This window comes from Hippoglossus stenolepis, chromosome 10, assembly GCF_022539355.2.
Source record: "Hippoglossus stenolepis isolate QCI-W04-F060 chromosome 10, HSTE1.2, whole genome shotgun sequence".
Lineage (NCBI taxonomy): Eukaryota > Metazoa > Chordata > Actinopteri > Pleuronectiformes > Pleuronectidae > Hippoglossus > Hippoglossus stenolepis.
In genome coordinates, this window is record NC_061492.1 from 10,154,961 (window position 1) to 10,176,169 (window position 21,209).

The 21,209-nt window shown below is 43.5% G+C and overlaps 1 protein-coding gene across 5 annotated transcripts in view; it reads left to right on the plus strand.

Moving 5' to 3' along the window:
* qkia (QKI, KH domain containing, RNA binding a) overlaps positions 1 to 21,209 on the plus strand; it is a 78,884-nt gene that overhangs the window by 50,900 nt on the left and 6,775 nt on the right. The window contains exons 5-7 of one of the 5 annotated variants that reach the window (XM_035167280.2): positions 16,367 to 16,454; positions 17,815 to 18,243; positions 20,129 to 20,203. In XM_035167280.2, coding sequence (XP_035023171.1) covers positions 16,367 to 16,454; positions 17,815 to 18,243; positions 20,129 to 20,203 — 592 coding nt within the window. Of the gene's footprint in view, positions 1 to 16,366; positions 16,455 to 17,814; positions 18,244 to 20,128; positions 21,009 to 21,209 lie in introns of those variants that run through there. The other 4 variants (XM_035167283.2, XM_035167278.1, XM_035167281.1 and 1 more) reach the window with 4 other exon arrangements.

Below are 21,209 nucleotides of genomic sequence, written 5' to 3' on the forward strand. Positions count from 1 at the left end.
TGTTAGCAGAGCAAATATTGACTGATGTGTAACGCCCTGTCCATGACTGCTCCTTACTAAGAGATTGATTGACAGTTGGAATACGAGCACTGACAGGTAGTTTTAAAGGTGCACGCTTATTCCTCTTTGCCCCTCCGTAGCGCTCGTTTGCACCTCGTTCCTGTGAACCTTTCAACTCTCTGTGAACCTGGAGCAGGGGAACATCGGGGAGTTGAGGGAGACAGAGGGAGGCAGAGAGAGATGGGTGGGAGAGCTTGATTGAGCTACTCTTTCAAGTGTGGATTTACTCCACTGATCCTGCCCTAGTGTGCACACATTAGCACACACTAGCACACGCATGGATACGCTAGCCCAGAAAAATGCTTCCACATGCATGCACATACACGCACACACACTGACTTAAATGCTCCGCTTATCCCTCGAGTCCTTGGTTAAGGCCCTCAAACGAAACCAGCGGTAGAGCCCCACTGCACTTTAGCTAACCTTCACTCAGATACCTTCAGAGTTTTATGAATAAAGCCCAAACTGATTCATTTTACCTCCTCTCTTCGTCTCCTGATGGGCTGAACTGCTGTAACGACTGACCTGACTGTCAGTTTTGAAAGAGGCAGAAAACCTGAGTTATGTATATGCCATGATTATGACATATTGAATGATGTTGCGATCACAAGTTAAAAAAAAAACTCTTGTATCCCTCTCTATGGGTTGAAACATTCAAGCATGTTGCACCTCCGGGCACCCACCTATTAAATTATGTAAGAATTTGGATTTTTCGTTGTGACAACTGAGAGAAAAACTACTGCAGCATCCATTGCTGGTGAGCAGTGAGGAAAACATGCTTTAAATGTTTGCCCACAAGCCGCCATGCAGAAGCAGCTGTCCTCTGCATGAAGGCTTTGACAAAATGCAACATCATGACGAACAGATACAACTTTTTATTTGTGTATGTGTTTATACAACCGAATTGTGTGTCGGTTTATGCATTATTCACATATGTGCTCATTTAAGCAGATGTGATTGACAGGTGTATGCACTGGACATTGTTGTGGCTATAATAAATTCTCCTTTGTCCTCTCTGGTCGCAGCACCTTTGAGGGGCTTATGGGAAAATGACAGACAGGCGGACAATTGGACAAGGCCATTTGAGTCCATACAAAGACCTTGTCCTTTAGTAACCCTCAGTCCTTTTCCCTCAAGAAGCCTTTTCATAATAAATAGATATAGTGCTAGTCTTTGTGTTTGCATTTTGCTTTTAGGCACAAGCATAGAAGCAGTCTTTCTCTTTCAGACAAATTAGGTACTCAGGTTTTTATACTTAACTTTGCCCACACCAGTCTGTCGTCATTATGTCATAGGCTTGACACGCTTCGTCATGCTTAATGTGCCCGAAGATCCAAGAGGTCCTGTAAGCTGTCTCTAGCATTTGTCTTTTAAAACAGTTCTAGCAAGTTGTAATTATCGAGGTACAATGGCTTTGACCTTGGTGTTATTTTCACTTGTAATATTGCTGATTTAGGATATGAAGCATGTAATTATGTCACATTCCTCTTTGAGTTTGTACTGTGAAAATCCCAAACATGCTAAATCCTTAAATGTAAACATGTTACCCTGGAGACTAACTCCTGGTACAGCACCTCATCTTTTCTGAGCTTTGAGTATTTTTTATATCCAAGTAAAAATGTCTCTGGTGAGAAGGCTGTTGATTCTTGTCTATAGTGATTTATTTATCCAATATTTTGTATAGATGATTAATTTGACCTGCAATGACTGGTAAATGATTCTGCAAATCATTTTCATTTCATTTAGAGAAGTGGTTGGGGTTATAATACATGGTTTTGTTAAAGCTATGTGAGATTGTGGGATACATTAAGAGAAATAGCCTCTCTAGCCTTGAATTTCTTAACAAACACACACACAGTTACAGAGCATCTGAGGAAGCAGCAGCGGCTAGGTTTTAAGGCAACAGCACATGGAGGAAGAAAGTCAGTTGGCACTGGGGCACTTTGGCCCTGGAGAGCCAAGTGCATGTCTCCCTGAATGAAACTGTCATTGCTGAGAACAAAGTGAGCATGGTAGCAGCCTGAGCAGACCAGCGGCCTCGAGCAATTCTCTCCATTTGCAACACAGTGGGAACCAAGTCCTCCTTCCTTGATCCAGCTCACCGCTCCCACTTGTGCTCCAACCCCCACTTCTTCCCTCAATCTTTCTTTTACCCCTTTTTAAAGATCTATTTTTGGTATTTTCTCAGTTGTGTCGTTCCACTCCTCATTATGGAAATTAAGAGATGGTTTCACTGCTCCACTTTTCTTGATTTATTTTTATAAATGCCTTGGCAGTGGCTGGCGAAGTGAGAGCTCTACATCAATTGCCATGTTTGGCTCACCAGCCTCTTTGTAGTCCCTCTAGGCCAAGACTAAGTTTCTCTTCTGGGCAAACCTGTGTGTCCCTTTGTTCCTGTTCCACTCTCTTGCTCTCCTGAGCCCGAGTCTACCTTTCAGATTTTTTTTCTTCTCCCCTATGTTTCGCTTTGCCTTGGACCACCATTGAGGAGGAACATGCAGTAGGTGGTGTTTTTTTAAAGGCAGACAGATGGACTTTAATGGAAGCCAAGTTAGCAGATCTGCGGGGTGTTGTGTCTGTACTTGGCAGTAGTAGTTTGCGGAGTGCCATGTTCGCAGCGCCGTCAGAACCACTCATACAGGAAAGGCACAGGGAGAAGATGATGCAGAACAGTGGAAATCTGTTCGAGGCAGCAGTGCACTGACTTTGCAATCAATAAACTTCCTTTTTGTTTTTCTTACAATTTCTTTCTAGCTCTCCCTCTCCCCTCTCTCTGTCAGCAATGTATGACAAATGAGTACAAAACACCATCTGGCTGCATCCATCCATGTGTGCCTCTCCAATTAATGTTTATTCTCTGTTAGGCCTACCTATCACTACCATTCTTCTCTTATTTACTCTTAATTGACCCCCCTTCACACACCCCTCAAGTCCACTGTCATGCATGATATCCAGCCATATCCATAATGAGAAGCTTACGTTTGTCAGTGAGCCTGATTTTATTGGCTTGGCTGATGCAATGCTCTGCAACAGGCGTCAGTTTAACCATGGTGCCATTAGTACAAAATCTGCAACTTAATGGTTACACAATGTGGGAGATTCTTTTACAGAAAGGTTGAGGTGTAATGAAACTGGTGTCATTATTCCTAGACATTTAAAGCTGATTTCAGACATGAAAATCTCTGGAAGGGGTGGTACCTGGGTAGATCATGCAGGAGGCAATCACGTAATGATTTATATCTCGGCAACTTCTACATGTATGGCACCTCGTTTTTTCCCCCAGTTTTGTGTCTGTTGTGTGTTAGAAACGTCTTCATCAAACCCACTCACTGGTTGTGTATGTTTCTGCTGTATTTTCACATGGGCTCACTCTGACATTTTCCAGATATTGTACTTGGGGGTTGGCATGAAATGTTGATATGGACATTTACATTCTCGCATACAGCCCCATTTACAGGAACATTTCTGAAAGCAGCTTTAGATTGTGCCTTACCACTGCTACCTGCAAGGCCTGCGACACATCTGCTGAGTAAAGGTGGTGTGTAGGAAAAGCTACACCTGTTCTTGTCCCCTGTGCTGCACGATTTTATGTCTGCAACTGAGATGAATAACAAAAGTAGCTGTTATCTCACTACGTCAGGAAGCTCAAGTAGGTTTTGCAGGCACGCAGTAGGTAGATGCTCTTAGTCAACCTGGCAGCCTCACTTTCCCTGTGGGTTGTTATTACCTTCATCAGGCTAATGAAGGAGCTGGATTGGATCATATTAACCTCCTGATCTCCACCTCCCAGGACACCACAGTTACAACAGGCTGGACTGCACCATTTGCTGCTCCCATTATATATGTGCGTGTGTCTAAGAGAGAGAGCGAGCGATGAAGCTGTCCCACCTGCACGTAGACGCGGCATCTCCCTCATGAATGTTAATCATCTTTTTAATTGGCTTCCTTGACTTAGTGACCTCTGCTTGAGACGGCAAGACTGCATCACTGTGTTCTCCCTTCAATGCTTTTACTGCTGTTTTGTGTGTGTGTGTGTGTGTGTGTGTGTGTGTGTGTGTGTGTGTGTGTGTGTGTGTGTGTGTGTGTGTGTGTGTGTGTGTGTGTGTGTGTGTGTGTGTGTGTGTGTGTGTGTGAGTGTGAGTGTGAGAGAGAGAGAGATATTTGAGCCGGCTATCGGAAGTGTGACCATAGTCCCAAAAATGTTCTTGTCCTCCACTTTCATCATTATCCATCTTGACATCATTTGCACTCATTTATCCAGCCCTTTGGTCTGTCCATACCTGCTAATACATCCGAGACAGGTCCTTGTAACAGGAGAGCAGAGGAGAGCAAACACTTTAACTGTGTGATGTATAAATCACCTCCGATTAATGATCTACAGGTGATAAGTGGGTAATTGGAATTGACCACTTAAACTGCTTCACCACAGGAAACAGATGTGGCTTTTTTCCGACACTTATGCCAATAATGATCACTCCCACATAACGTTTGATTGGTTAGTGTGACCATGTATAGCCATGTCATGGGAAACAGTATTCACTCAAGCATACACCCTGACATTAATATATCCGCTGGTAACAGCCTTTCTTTATGAACTGCTTGGTTACATAAATTACTGGGTAGCCAGATTCCCGCTGTACCCCCAACACCTAAATAACAGTAAAATGCTTTACTTCTTTCTTGTCTTGCTTTTCATTCAAAGTGTTGCCTTCTTTCAATGATTTTCTTTCTGCATGTTATGCAGACAAGGTGACCATCTTCGATCAAGTTTCCCTGCTTACTTATAAAACAAATTAGACCACACTTGAGACATAATGTTCTTAGAAGCCTAAAAAATCTGTCACTGCCTTCTGCCATGTTCTCAATGATGCAAAGCACCCAGGTTGCATGCTGTGTCTGCGTATGTAAGACTGTCTGGAGAGTGCGATAATCAAACACAGTTTTATGATAATTATTGGTAATACATACCATTGGGAATTTCTCTGTGGTTAACTTTGAAACAAGCAACTGCGTAACTGCCTTGTGTTCCTAGTTGGCAAACATATTTACAACATATGCTTTACAGAGAAAGACACCATCTTTAATTTTTGCATTTTTAAGTCCACAGTATCTTGGCAAATTAAAACAATACATTTATCAACTGCTCTTTCTTCTCTCATCCCTCGTTTTTCTACCCATCATTTCTCATCTTCCCCTCAATGGGTGTCTGTTATCTTTTCTTTCTCGTTGTGTATTTTCCCTGTCTCTTGATGTCTGCTCTACTCTTTCTGTCTCTCTGGGGAATTGAATGGACAAGCCATTCAACACACTCTCTTATTACTGTATCAGCAGGGGCCTAAAGGCCACCACATCCTGTTCACGGCACACAGGTTACAAACCACAGAGCAGGCTGCGGATGTTTGCAGATGTGTCTCAAGTGACAAAGAAGCATGACTGAGTCACTGATATTAATCATATAAAGATGTAGAGAACATTTGTAGGTTCGGTTATTGTGTTCAGAGGATGAGACACTTAAGTCCACTGTTCTCACTTGTTTGGACCAAATTTGAATGATTCTCAAGTTGCACAAAATTTTGTATTGCTGTACATATGGTAACTATTGGGCTTCTGTCCATGTGTTCCAAGTCCCTCCTGTAAGCCCAAACCTAGCAGGGGGGACCTGGTCTGATCTTGGCCTGAAGGTTCCTCCCCTGCAAATCTCCATCTGCCCAGCCCTCCTCATTTCCAGCTCCACCGCTCTCATGGCGGGAAGACAGGTGGTACTGACCCTCAAGTATCAGCACCCCTGAAGGGAACAACCTGCCCAAGCCTGGCAGACTTCCCTGGTCTTGTCCTTCTCCTTCTTTAATTTCCTGGTTCTGGCACAGAAATGCAGAAACACCTCCTCTTCCAGTCTGTCTGGAGAGCTTGAGGCCTCCTCGGTCATGAGAAACGCATAAAGAGAAATAATCTATAGCAGGCATGATTAGATAAAACTGCATTTATTTAATTAAATACTAATTATTATCAGATATTGTTAAACAATTTAAAGCATCCCTGCAATGCAACATTTTAGTGACCATGTAATCATGGGGGTAATGGGTTTGATTTATATAGATGGAATTTCTTGTGTATGCGCATCTACCCAGGGGCGTACCTGTAGTGAGCTCATTAGTTGTGAGGGGTTGGTGTTTCAGAAATACCATAAAAGCATAGAAACAGCAGTGTGGATCTGAATTCCTCTCACCTCATCATCAAGAGGCTGCTCATGGAGGCAGTCGCAAGAATTGGTGAAATCTACTAGGCTGGGCTAGATTCAGATTGTAATAACAGTTGTGCTGAATGACATGTTTCATCTCCCCCTCAACTCCTCTGTCAACTTAGTGGAGTAGATAATTGGGAAAGAGAGAGAAAAGGGCAGAAAAATATATATGCAGCTATGTGCATTCGGGTACACACACAGGTTAAGTAACTACCAGTGCTATCTTTCTGTCTGCCACGGTTGGGAAAAACTTTATGGATTTTTTTGCAGTGGGATTTCTCCCGGGGCTCCCTATAGCCGATCCGATTATGACAGATGGTCTGTTGTCATTATGTTTACGACAAGACTGCCAGAGCAACAGCAGGCCAAGGAGGAGTTGAGCAAATCAATGAGAAAACACATAGTTCTACAATGAAGCAATGGTACAAAACATCATTTGCGTTGCTATGAGAAGGGCTGCCCCAGTCTCTGTTATTAATGGGAAACAATCACTAACAAAGACTAGTTGAACGAGGATAAATGTCATGAAGCTAGAGTGAAGTATACTGGTGCCGAGTCAATTATTGTCTGAGTGATGAGTCTGTGTCTTTAGGTTTGCAAACTTGTCCTCTGTGGATCAGAATCCAACCTCAGCCTCATCAGCAATTAGCACTTTCTCTCTTACACTCTTGAGTTTTTCCTCCTTTTATTTTTTCTTGGAAATCATCCTGTTGCTAATCCATCTCTTTCATTTTTTTACATATATGGGGAATTAATCCTTTTTCTTCTTCTGTCTCCATTTGGTTTTTAAGTCTGCCAAGATCCCTAGTGAAGGTGCATCTACTTACACAGGCCCTCTGCACCACTTACAAAATTGGCTTGTTCTGTCCTTTTTTAATTTCAATTGACACACACCGGCTCGCACCTCCGTCCCTAACCACCTAGGTCCCACACATCATTGTAAAATAACCTCCTTCCTAATCCACCTGGTTGTGCTTGGCACCTCTGGGGTTTTTTCCAAGTATCCTAATACAGAACACAGGAAGAGGAGGCGGGTAACAAGGCAGGCTCAGAGGCCTGGGCAGTTTTAATCTGCCCTGGTCCTCCAGTGGCGAGGAGAGGGATCCTGCAGGCCCCTGGCCAATCTCTCTGCCTCACTTTGAAGGTCCATTTAATCTACTTACCGAGAAGCAATGAAATGCACAAGTGTGGATGTTTTCGTGTGTGTATATGGCTGTGGTTTGTAGGGAAGCTGTGGTTCAGGCTCAGTGCTGATGGGGACATATGCACATTGTCTCTCTGCCACTCTGTGTCTTTGTCTAGCACGCACACACACCACTTCATAGATTGTCCACCCGCAGTAGTTTCTGAGCTTCCCCTGAGGTCTAACCAGGGCCAAACATCAACATCTGCAAAGTGGTAACACACACACACACAGTGCTTTCATCTCTGCCTCTCCAGCGACTGTGTGTCCCAGTGTTTAGGCAGGAAAATAGGATTGTGTAGAGCTCAGCGTTTAGAGAGCCCAAAGGCCGCCCGTCAAATTCAGCTCCCACAGTGTGTGATTCCTCGCTTTGCCAGCCATCGCTCAAGTCATTTGAAACTCTATCCTCTCAGTCCGACCAGCCAACTCTGAACTGATGGCTTTCTTTGTCTCCTCCATGCTGTCTCAAGTGTAGAAACTTTGCCTCTGTTTTTTTTCTCATCTCACTTGGGTTAATTTGTTGCTTGGGTTGCTTTGTTCATCACAGTCCCTTTTCTGGTTCGTGTTGGTTTTGTTTGTTAGTGGTGATTTTTGCAATACTCCACTTGCAGTGTATTGCGCTGACTTGTTTTCCCCAGAGTGGAAGTTGTGGTTGTGTTTAGGGGGACACAACAAAACTGAAACCAAAACATTTCTTTATTCTGTTGAATAAGCTCCTTTGAAATTCCAATGTTTTTGTCCTGCCAGCACAACATCTGTAACAGTAACATACTAAGTAGAATATGCATTGAAGGGGCTTTGCAGAGCTGCTCGGATGCCACATGGCTATTAGTCCGAGATCAGATTTGTCAAAATTATTTCATCCAAAGTTTTCTTTGTTAACATCTGGACACATTTTTGCAGCTTTTTTGCAGGATTCATTTTCATGTGAATGACTTGCAGATCTGTCCCATAATCAGCCTTGTGTGTTGACATTGTTGGCGAGTGTAATTAGAGTAAAGCCCCAATCACACTGGACAAAAAAACCCATTAACATCCGCTAACATCTGGCTTTTGTTTTCACTGGGATGGGGTACTATCATTCAGTTTTTTTCACTGAGAACAACATGCAGACGCAAATTTGTTCTTCATATGCAGTGCTGCAAGATGGCATGATGAGAAGCTTCTCCTGATTTGAGGGGAACCGCTGTCACTGGCCTCTATGCTGCTTTCTACTGCTTACAGAGCCTTTTTTTTCTGGCATGTTTGTGACATTGAACGTGACATACCAGGAATAAAACAGGAAGGGCAGAGTCAGTTACCTCTTTAAGCATGTAAAAGGAGTTGAAGTAAGCATTGATGTTCTTAGGTTTGTTTTCTGAATTAAGGCTTAGACATTTTCATAAGTTTACAATAAACCAAGAACGCTAAGGAAAGTTTCTCTAATTATATGCTTGTGGTTAAATTTGTGGTTGAGGTAGATCCATCCAATGGGTTCCAGGTCTGAATCCTACATCTTGCCGAAGGTAGGAACTTAGAGCTCTGTTGTAAGAGAAGACTCCAGTGATCAGCTCTGAGTCAGGATATCTGAATCTGATGCAAATCCCTTTGCACTATTTAAAGCTCACAAATCAATCCCGGCCAAATCCCTTCAAGATATTCCCTGCTCGATTGGATGGCATTAAAGGATCGCGGCGACAGAACAATGCACCGTCTGGCAGCCTGGTGGAATGAGGGATGAAGGGAGGGGAGAAGAGGGGAAGTGGAAGGAGAGATGGAATAGCAGTGAGTGAGTAAGGTAGACATTGAGGGTGGTGTAAAGTGGGAATACGAGCTGGGATGACATGACAGTGGAGGAATTTTATTGGTAGGTAGGGAACAGATGATGATGAGAGAAAGGGGATGGGGAGGACACAGACAGCTGTTTTTTGGGCTGTACAACATGGCGGGGCTGCATGATCCCTCCTGCACTTAGCCTGTAACATCATCTGTTTGTCAAAGCCGTAGCAGGCCAACAAGCTTTAATAATATATCCAAATCATGTAGTTAAATCTGTCTATATTTTTCTAGGTTATTTATATGAACTTTAATCCGCTGTTAATACTGTTATGTTACATGGAATATCAGCCCAGTTTCTGAGGATAAACAAGATCAGTCAGAGTTTCCGCAAAGCTTTCCCCCCGTACTACTGGAAATGCTTTTGATGAGAGAAAAATATGATTTTTTTCTTTTATCTGAGAGTGCAAGGAGCTAGTAGAAAAATGTATTTTCTTCTCCTGTCGGTGACACTGAGTCTGTATGTGTGTGTGTCAGTTGATATTGATGGGGCGAGCACAAAGTGCCAAGGCTGCCCACTTCACTCTTCTCCTGTACGACTAAAAAGCTGTTATAAGCCTCACAGGCCAATAGTCAATGTGCAAGGGCCCAGACGGGGTCCACCACCCAAACCCATGCATGTTATGTATAATCCCAGAGAAGCTGTGGGTGTAAACTAGGCTCCACAAATGAAATTAATATTTCTCTGCAACATATCGTTAGAGCCTGATCACCCACCAATGCCACATCAGACAGAACAGAAGCAGCTCGGTTACTCTGAAGCCTCGGCACCTTTAAGCTTTGTTATGATTCAGACAGTGGAGTATTATCAGAAGAGTTGGTTCCTGACTTTGTAATGTGCCACTTTAAACTGTACCTCAGTAAGCTGCATGATTGACAGTAATGGGGCGGAGCAGCCGTGATGTGTTTGTAATAATCTGACTGGAGTCAGGTTCACTTCTATGCTAATGAGCTAGTGTGTTGGTGGTTTAGCATGACTAATAGCGCACGTCGCTAACAGAGCTGTCTGGGTAGGGAGGAAATGAGTAAAGGAGAAATAAAGAGGCTTTGCGGGAGCGTTGAGAAGATGGAAGACAGTCAGAGAGGAGAGTTGCAGGAGATTGCGTTGTTAGTCTGGGGGGAAAAGGAAAATACAGTTGAGGCCTGATTCCCTTGGCAGATATGTTCACAAAAGCCGAGGAGCAAGGCAGAGGAAAGAAATTGTCTTTGAAACTGCAGCGGTGAATTTGAGAAAGGACATGCAGTACTTACTTCAGCACATTCTTTAAAGATGCTTTTTATGAAAGTGAAAAGGTTGTAGATGTCTGTATTGTTTAATACGCTTTTCCCCTGTAGTTTAATGTCGTGTTGATTTGTGATCTATATTTTTCTTTACTTTCCTTATAGTACTTCAGTGCATTGTTTTTCATGAAAAGTCAAGTTTTGTGTTTTGTGGTCAGGAGGGTTTTTATGTTAAGTTTATTTTCGTTTTTAATTTTCGCCGGGGTACTTATTAGATTTATTGTTTTGTCGATGAAAACATGTGAATCAAGTTTGTGTCGCATCTGTTTTCCTTTCTAACCCCAATCCAGCTTCCAAGTTTGCTCTAGTGGACTCAATTTGACTAAACTTTCTCATTTATTTATTTATTGTGGCCATGTTTTGAAGCTCACTACAAGTACTCGTTCCTTCCTCTTTTCTTGCTCTCCGCTTCTGGAGAGTGTGGAATTGTTGATAAGTCTTCTTGGCAGCGTGGCGAGAGTAATCATTTTCCTCCAGATGTTAGAGTTTGGGAAGGAACCAAAAGGGAGTGGAGAGAGGGAGGGGAACGGGAGAAAAACCAGCTGCCGCCACTACCAGTTCCACCCCTCTACATCTAGTCATCTACTCCTCCCTCCCCGAGGCTCCCAATACCACCTCCTCCACTCCACAGAACTTTTTTCCCCCTCCCCACTCATTCTCAGTTCTACACATTCTGCCTCTCCCTGTATCCCAAGAGGCAGCCAGGGCAGGCTGTGTTTACTGCTGAGGTAATTGGAGTAGTTTGGAGAGAGCCTGACCCTGGCCCCCGCTAAGACCTAAGGTGTGTGTGTGTGTGTGTGTGTGTGTGTGTGTGTGTGTGTGTGTGTGTGTGTGTGTGTGTGTGTGTGTGTGTGTGTGTGTGTGTGTGTGTGTGTGTGTGTGTGTGTGTGTGTGTGTGTGTGTGTGTGTGTGTGTGTGTACACGTATGTGTGAATACAACAGTTTGTGATGACTGACAGTGAGGCCAGGGAAGGAAAGCAGGCCTTAGCCAGTGTCAGCCCACTAGGGAGCAGACAAATTGCTTTTCACTACGCTGTCTGTCTTTTCTTGTCTCATATTCACCAGCTATCCCTATCTTTTTCCTGAATATCTCTCCATCTCTCCACCAACTCAATCATTCACGCTTTCTCTTGTACTTGCTCTGCAGCGTCTTTTCTCCTCCCCAGCACTCTTTTGTTTCACCTCTTTCTATCTCTCTCACTGCTCATCATTTCATCTCTCTGAGCTGAGCCGTTGCATAGACAGCAACTCTTGCCAGATATGAGAAGAACACGCCCCCTCAGTTACAGCGATAGACATGAGCAAATTCATCGACCTCATCCAGGCGCCTGTTGTGTTTATCTGTGGGTTAGATGAATAGGAAAGGTCCTGGAATTGGGTGTAGGGGTGAGTGAGGGTGCGGCTCTATAAACACACTCAGTCACTCATCTGTTGCCTGTTATCATCCACATGTGCAAACACGGCATATGTGCAGCTTTGAATATAAGATCTGATTTCTGTAACAATTGGCATTAGCTACAGTTTGTATCCTTCGACGTATAGACAAAAGCTTTGATCAGGCGAGAGCCACAAAAGAGTAATGCATGAAAATGATTTAGCATGCATCTAGTGACCTCGTCGTCAGGTAGTCAGTGGGACACGGCTCGCCTACTTTAGCTCATCGCACTCACGTCTCCCCTCTCCTCCTCTCCCTTCCTTCCCTCATCCCTCTGTCTTGCTCCTCCCTGATAGCTTTTACCGCTCTGCTGGTTTCACAAATAGGCCTCATTGATTGAATCTGATTCTTGTGGATAGAGCAGCTTTATTGAGTGGCTTTTTCGCTGATGGACAGGAGCATGTGGGTGTGTGTGTGGATTTGTTTCGCTCATGCATTCGTGCATGTTAGGGATGATAACGAAAAACTTCCTTTCCTCATCCCCTCTCTCACTCCGTAATCCAGCAGCTATTCCTCTCCTGGGAATTCCAGCTGCCAGATCATTACAGACAACCACACGCACATGCAGTATGCTCACTCACACACACATACACAACACAAACAGTCTTAGCACTGCCTGTGTCTGAGCTAATGTTTTAGAATGGGTGGTGAATGCTGACTGAGGAGTGTGTTAATTGTGGCTTCACCTTGAGCAAGGCAACATTAAAGTGTTAACAGCTCTCTGTGGTGCTGTTCGTCAAACCTTCATCAAAGATGTGCTTCTGGGGAACACGATTTAAAGCAAGACGATACAAGTTTTGCTGAGTAGCTGTAACAGCGGTCTCTGCAGCCACAAGTGGTAATTACAGGAGGCTGGAGTATTAAATTCTGTTGGGCTCCGAGCAGTTAAGGGTAGTGGCATCAGCGTATCTCCAGAATCTAAAGGTTTATGTAAAGAAAAAAAAGTCAGTCATTTGCTGAGGCAACAAATGCAAAATCGTCATCTCGGTACAATCCAACTGTCGCACTGTCCACTCATGTCAGTATTTGGCTAATACTCTCCAGGACCTGGATTCGTCATGCCATATTTGTGGGACATATGTTTTCCTCAAATGTTTTGATCAGTATTTGGCTAATCTGATTGACAGAAAATAGATGCTTGGAAATAGTCTCATTGCTTCTGCCATGATGTCTATACTGAGAACATCAAAACAGTTTTAAAGATATTCTCCCAATCTCACCCCTCCTGTCTGCAGCCATTTTGGATTTGCCATTTTATTTGTTGTTCTTACATTGCTAACACTCCTCAAACAACCACAGAGAACAAAACCAGAGAAAAGCAGCGAGACGTCGCTGTAGGGAATTTGTATTTTGATGGGGAAAGATGAGCTTGTTTCAGATGTAAATCAGTAATGATCTGTTGGGGTTTGGGGGCTTTAGCTAACAAACTGCGTTAGCGAGAAGATGGAGCTATATCAGAACCACTCCACTGGGGATACACACATTTCACACACAGCAGCGCACACCTCATCCTAGCAGCAGCATCTGTGCTCTTCCACTCTTGCTGCCCTCTATTTTGCACCTCTCTCCTCTCAACAGGCTCTGTGCCACCTATGCCGAGTTGGATGGATGGTGGCACCCTCTTCCCCCGCTCCCATTTAACCCCCACAACCCTGCCGATCCATCATCATACAGCACACACAAACACACGGGCAGCCCTGACATTCATATCCCAGCATGCACTTGTACCGAGCTGCAGCCGGCTGCCTGGTCCCATGTACTCCCCCTTCCTTACAGTCCTATCTTGAGAGAACAGCCCACCAGCACCAGCTACTCATCCACATGCTGCTAGCTGATGTTAAAAATATTTTTTAAGAGACCCTGATATAGACACATTTGACCAGCCACGTAGTAGGCAACCATTCTGTTGGTTTGTGAGTTTAGTGCTGATCCATGTTATCAGTGTAGAAATATTCGAGTTGGTACAATGGTAAAATGTCAGTTTCCTTGAAAACTAGATTGTGTGTTTGCGCAAGATATAATATAAATATATATAAAATCTTTAGATCACCTATCCGTAGTTTGTAGACTGCCGGTCGCTGTGTTAGGAAAAAGCTTGTGACAAGTAAAATTTCTGCGGAGTGGATAGTGTTTTGTCTAGCAAGTCGACTTGGCCCTCTTCCAAAGAACCACTGACACAGTTTTTGGGAGACACACAACACACACACACACACACACACACACACACACACACACACACACTTATATTGTACAAGGTTGTAGAGGACAAGGTCTGGTTTCATTTGTGATGTAAGTAACCAAAGAGGAACGCAGAAAAAAAGAAGCAAAGATAAAGATGGATAATGGCATTTAGTAGTTTTCTTTTCGCTCTTCGGTGTGCTAGGCAGCTGTTTCAGGCCTCATTCATTCATGTGTACAAGTGTTTACATAGAGGTGGCAGGAGGATCTTCTTGCCCATGTCAACCACTGACCTCAGCCATGTTCAATTAGCTTAGTGTGGTTATTGCTGTTGACGCTGCATGTCAAATGGCCCTCTCTCCTTCAGTGGAAAGGGGACAAATTAAGGCTCATTAACTATGAAGGATGTGTGTATGTAATAGAAAAAACAGGATAATTTAGGATAAAAGATTTTGGCTTGATTTCATCGCCTGCCTCCTGCATACCCTACCCAGACGTCACCCCTCATCTGAATATTTAGGCAATTTCTTGTTGTTGTGAACACTTCTGACCCGGACAACCTCCAGCTACGTTCATCATAAGTTTAAGGCAAATTCCAGAAAATTGCCAAACCTTATGCTGGTTTTTATGTCTGACAACTGCTCTTGTTTGTGACTTTCTCCAGCTCTGTTTTGCACATCATCAACTTTTCATAAGGAGAAAAATCTAAATCATGTATGTTGCCCCCCCCTATTTTTTGCATTCCAAGCCTTTTGTCTGTCTCTGCAGAGAAAGTGTGACTTTGAGAAATGTTGGTGTATCTTTGTATTTTAAGACTCCCCCATTAAAAGAAAAAGACAGAACTGTGGAGGTAGAGAAGGAGAGCGAGAATTTCCTTGCTTCGTTAATTGGCAGCTCTGTGGTACACTAAACATCGCGCGCGCACACACACACACACACACACACTCTCACACACACAAAGCTGAATACTGTGACTGCTCTGAGGCCACTGTCTTATATTTAGTCAAGGGAGACCAGCCTCTGTCACTTTCTCTTGCTTAACCTAGCGCTTTCTCTTCCTCTCTCTGTGGCTGTGCTGTAGAGGAGTCTCAGGGGGGGGCTTAACTCTGAGCCCTCGTTCTTTTTTCCCTTTCTTTCTCTCTCCCCCTCCATGTCTTTCTTTGCTTAACGTTGTCGGAATGGAGCGGCAGACTGTTGTTGAACTGTGAATTAGTCCAGCAGACAGACTCTAAGCAGCAAATAGAGAAACGGAGGAGGTTCAGTATCTGCCTCTCTCTGCTTTTATTAACGCCACCACTAATACCAACAGGCTGGATGGCCTTACTGTGTGTGTTGGTGATGCGTTAACATACAGTTGCAGAGTGCATGTGCTTGAGCTTTTGTATTTGTGAGTTGAAATGGTGCTTGAAGGCATCACATCAGTACCAAAAAGCATGAAATCAGTTGTTCATTTAAGAGGATGTGACGATAGTGAGGCATCACATGCTCGTCTTTGCACCCTTCCGTTTGGAGAGTAATTCACATCAGGCCCTGCTTAAATTATGATGTACAACCTGGAAAATCACTGGGGCTTTTGTGTTGTCATGGTTATTGAGTGTTCGTTAGCTTCAGGGGAAATGGAGTTGGGGGGATGGGGGTGTGTGTGCATGGGAGGAGGGGTACTATCTTAATTGCTTTCTGTGAATAATTTCAGTCCCCTAATTTGGCAATAATGACAGTGGCTGCTGCTTTTGTATTTATTTATCCAAACATTAATTGACAGGACTGACATTAACCAGGGCGGTTATTGCGCATTTGATTGCGCACAAGGGAGCAAAGAAAATTACAGTAATTATCATTTTGATATGGATTATGAATATGCATTCCCACCCTTAATGTCTCTGTCAGCATTTTAGCTGAGACGAGGCACTCCTCCATGACAACCGCACTTTAGCTCGTCTCCATCTCCGTTCCCCCCTTTGAACCCAGTCCAACCAGTGCTCGCAGAGAAACGGATGACATGTCGTGTCCAAATGATTTAGCTGTAACTGTAGCCTTTTAACAACACGGTCATGTAGTGCGGTGAAACAGTTGTCATGTGGATTGTTTCAGTCGGCCTGTAAAGGGGCCTCTGCTTGTTTGTAATTGGTGTGTTACTGTGGAGAGACACACTAACGTTTTCTATTTTTCACAGGCGGAGGGAGAAGACAATTTGAAGAAGATGCAGCTGATGGAGCTGGCGATTCTCAATGGGACGTACAGAGACAACAACATCAAAACACGTAAGTGAGCTGCCATGAGAACACACTTAGCCACACTTAACATACTCCATCATTTTGTACCATACACAACTAATCTTTTTAACTGCATAGATCATACATGCATATATTGTCGCAATATTTCATATTGACTAGTACTGTTAACTTTCATTAAACAAAATGTCGTCAGATCTCCTGTGTACATACCCTCATATTATCTCTGACCACTAGCAGACATCTCTCTCCTTCTCTCAAGCTCTACAAACCATTCATGTTTACCTACACAGCCATGAGTAGGAAAACTTCCATTCCGTTCTTCTTCGTATTTCTTTCCTCCATCCCTACATCCATCCTTTCCCCTGCAGTCCAGATGCAATCGCTTTTCGTCACCTGCTCTTTAGCACATTGCTGTTCTCCACCTGCTCAACTCTGCATGTTAGGCACCAGTTTACACATCTACCGTGTTTGCTTCTTACTCTTAAAGTGTCATTTCTAAATGCATAATTGCATCAAAATTGAATCCAGATCTTGTGGGATTACTCTAATTATTGATTATGTAATAAATTAATATCCAATCTTTAAAGAAAATTGAATTAATCGGAAAGTCCTCAAATGTATGAAATGAAACTCTTTAAGTGATTAATTTCCATGTTTAGTTTCCATCTGCTCAAATGGTAGCCACCATGATGAAGTGTCCCACCTCCTAACCACAGTTACACTTGCGCTTGATCTGCCTTTGGTGAAGCTTGTGTGGCGCAGCTCGTACCACATGCTAACGCACAGCCACTTGAAATATGATAGTGTGTGTTAAGTTGTACATTATCCAACCTAAATGGACTGCTGACTTTGTAGAGGGCCAACATTCATTTAGTTCACTATAAAGTATAAAGTATAAGTGTAACATGTGACCTTCATGTTCAGTTCAACCTGCTCGTTTGTGTTCTCCTCCTCATAAAGTCAACTGCTCCATTTCTGTTGGAGTGTTGTTTACCTCACCTGTGCCATTTCCACTTGATGTATGTGTGGCTGCTGTGGTGACTGGTATGCTTTGAATGCACTGGGATGACAGCAGCATTGTGTGCTTCTTGTTTATTGGTGTGTGGGTTATTTTTTGATTTTAGTTTTGCTATGTTGACTTTTTCTTGGCAACATATTGTGGCTTTTGTGGTTCACCACCATGATCATTGCATGGACTAATTTTCCTTTTTGTTCCCCCTCCCTCTTCCCTCTCTCCCTACCACTTCCTGTTCCCCCTTCTTCTCCTCCTTTTGTATTTTCACCCTTCACTGTTCATCTGTGATTATGATCAACCACACTACACTTTATCTCTTTTCCTTCCTTTCTTTCTTTCTACTTCTGTCCTTTCCTCTCTTGCTTATGGCAGCCACCCTTGCGTTCTCTCTTGCAGCGGCGGCAGCAGCCGCTCAGGGCTCTCGCCTCATAGCGGCCCCCTCAGGTCAGGTGATGCCTCCCCAGTCACTCCGGCCCCAGACACCAGGCGGGGGCCCCATCATGAACCTCATCCGGCCAACTCAGATGGCTACCATGATGCCTAATGGCACTCCCACCCTGGTGCCTCCCTCACCGGAAGGCGGGCTTATCTACACCACCCCTTACGACTATCCTTATGCCCTGGCACCCACCTCCCTACTGGAGTACCCCATCGATCACAGTGGGGTTCTAGGTAAGAGAGCCTGGGGAAGCATGGGTACAGCATTCAACTTTAGCCAGCCTGGACACGAGGCCAGCTTGTTTTACCCCGGAGGGGTGCTGGACGCGGCTTCCATGAGCCACAGTCAGGACTTTTTGAAAGGTAAATATGTCGTGTCCACCTGAAAAAAAACAAAAAACTCACAGGGTGGATGTGCTGGTGAAGCCCTTGGTTATGGGATGTCCAGCTTCAGTATGTGGCTCATATGGACACTATATTAAAATGGCAAAAGGGGGACATAACTTACCTTGTGTGGGCTAGGCTCTTGGAAAGTTAGTATTTAGACCGAGGTTACTTCACTGTTTTAAGTTATGCTCTCGCTAAACAGTTATGCTCTCAGGTTGACATTGCCTCTTTTCTGCAAGGTTTATATAGGAGGACTTGGCTCTGTGCGAAATGAGGCACGCGGACAGAAACACACTGGCATACACGCAGCCTGCTCTCTAACCCTTTCATGCACTGGCCTGAAGGCATATTCAGTCTGGCGGCAGATCCCCTTGGATTTCTGCAGCTTTTGAAATAATTTCTGTGCACTGTTCTCTGCAGGCAGGCCTTGATGCCTGTAGATAGTCCCTCTCTCACCCCCACTGGGGATGTTCATTAAATTCCTCCAGTCTTCCCTTTTTTCTCCTCCTTCCCCTCTCGCCATTGTCTTAGCTTCACCCCTCTTAAACCTGAGCTCAGTGCTAGTAGCACCTGACGTTCCTCTTAGAGTACAGTTCAGTATCAGGGTTGTTGTATTATACTCATTCTCAGTGGTGCTTTAAGCTCAACACATCTGCTACCAAAGAGACACATCTACGGATGAAATCAACTGATACGAACACCATATGTCCAAGAACTAAAATGCCTAGTCACTTTGCAGCTTTAATTCAACAAAGTGCTCCTCCAACGTCGTCCACAGCATCTTCTGGCAGCAGCAGACCCAAGCGTGATTTTAGCTGACCTGTGGATTTGAGGTGCTGGTTGGAGTCATGTGTAGAACAGACAGGAGCAGCTGACTTTCTTTCCCCTCTTTAACTTGCAGGGTTACACCAGCTTAGTGCATTTTATTTACTCACGCTATCGATCGGTGCCTTCAGCAGCGCAGGGCCCTGTGGAACACACTCGCTCTCCTACTCGCACACGTACTCGTGCACTTGGGTCGACCGCATGCGCAACTGCATCTAGCCGCCATTGGCTTCTCAGAGAAAAAAGAAATGTCAGGACATCTGTTGCTTCAGAGCCTTGTCAGAACAAAATCCTTAAATTTATAACATAGTAAACTTTTTTATTTCTTAATTCCTGCGCACATCCCATTTTTTGTTTTGCAATACTTCAACATACAGTGACACACAGTTTGTTTTGTGTCATGTAATCAAGGCGGTGCCAGGCACTGCAGAGGAAAGAAATCAGTTGTGACAAATATAGGAGGTAAATGACAGCCCCTGCTGCCAGTGAACAGATTGACCTGGAGAGGAATGGTGAGAGAGGGGAAAGAGAAAATGAAAGAGAAAGGGAGAGGCAGGTGGTGTCTGGCACTTTTCAATTACCATCAGAGCTGTATTTGATTCCCCCACCTTTCAAAAAAAAAAAAAAAGAGACAAATTCCTCTCAATCCCGCTCTGGATCCCACAGGAAGCATCCCAGGTTTTATTTTGCAGACAGACCAGGAGCCTGTAGCCTTTACCTGCCCTCTTTTCAAGGAGTCCTCTATATAACTCTGAGCACTGTGGAAATTTCCTACTTAAGTTATGCATTTTCAAATACCATGAAAAGGTGTATAATTTTTTCTACTGCATTTTTCTACAAGTAAGAAAGATATGCGTGGTGTGTGTGTATATGTACTATAATCTGTATTATGTTGCTATTCTGTGTATTGTTGTATTATCCAATAATTATAATGATAATGGCTAAAATGTGAATGTTGTTACTGTAAAATATGACTGTTTTTTTCCCCCTCCTCAAAGTGAATGGTTTCTAACCTTGTGGACCTGTTACAATCTAGGTGCAATGGCTACTAAAGTGAGACGGCATGACACGCGGGTCCATCCTTACCAAAGGATTGTGACCGCTGACAGAGGTCAGTTTAGTCTATTAGCTACACTCTGCTCTATGACTGATGCATTTCAATGAATATTATGCCTATTATGCCTCGATGCCTTAGTTGGGAATTTGTATATTGTCTATTTTTTTGTTAGTTTTGTTTTCCTGTCCTCCCCAACCACCACCACCTTTCCTATCCCATACATCCACACACCAGCTAAATGGTTGATTGTGGTATGCACATTTGTTTACATTTAGTAACATATATAGACTATGTTTATGCCAGAACTAAGGCAAAAGTGACGTTAGCAGCTTTTGCGGCTGTTTGCAGCAGCAGCTTATGCAGCTGTGAGGCCAGGACAGGTTGATCTTTGCAGGCAGTGTTGAAGGTGTATAATGACATTCCTCTGATGGGAGATAAGAGCCTAAAATGGGGACAGGCTTGTTCCCATTCATCATTTATCTCCTTTGTTCATAAGGAGCAAAGAAAATAAGAAACGCATTTCTATACTGTATCTGAGAGAGCGAGCAGGCAGATTAAAAAAAACAAGTAGCCGTGCTGCTACCAGGCACCATTTCACCTTGAAATTTAAATTTATTTTGGATTTTTATTTTTCTATGGAAGACAGACACGCACAGACATGAGCTGAGGTAGCTTGCATTGTCTCCAGTGTATTTGCAAATATATTGAATAAAGCTAAAACACATTTTTTAATATTTCAGTTGTACACGAGGTACTGTCATTTTATATTTGAGCATTTTATATCAAATGTATTTATGGTTCTTGTGTATATTTATATTATATAAGAATATACTGCTAAATAAAGAGAACGAATCGGAAAGCATCGATTCATCTATTCATTGCACATTTAACACTAGTCACAGTTATCCTTCACATAACATCAGTTATTTTAGGTCTCCTTACCACTAATCACACTGTTTGTAACTTGCACTTCAACTTGAAATACACTAAAACACTAGACTCATGTTTTCTATGTTAGTTTGTCTGTTAAACTTCTCTTTGCTTCTGTTTTTTGGGGGTT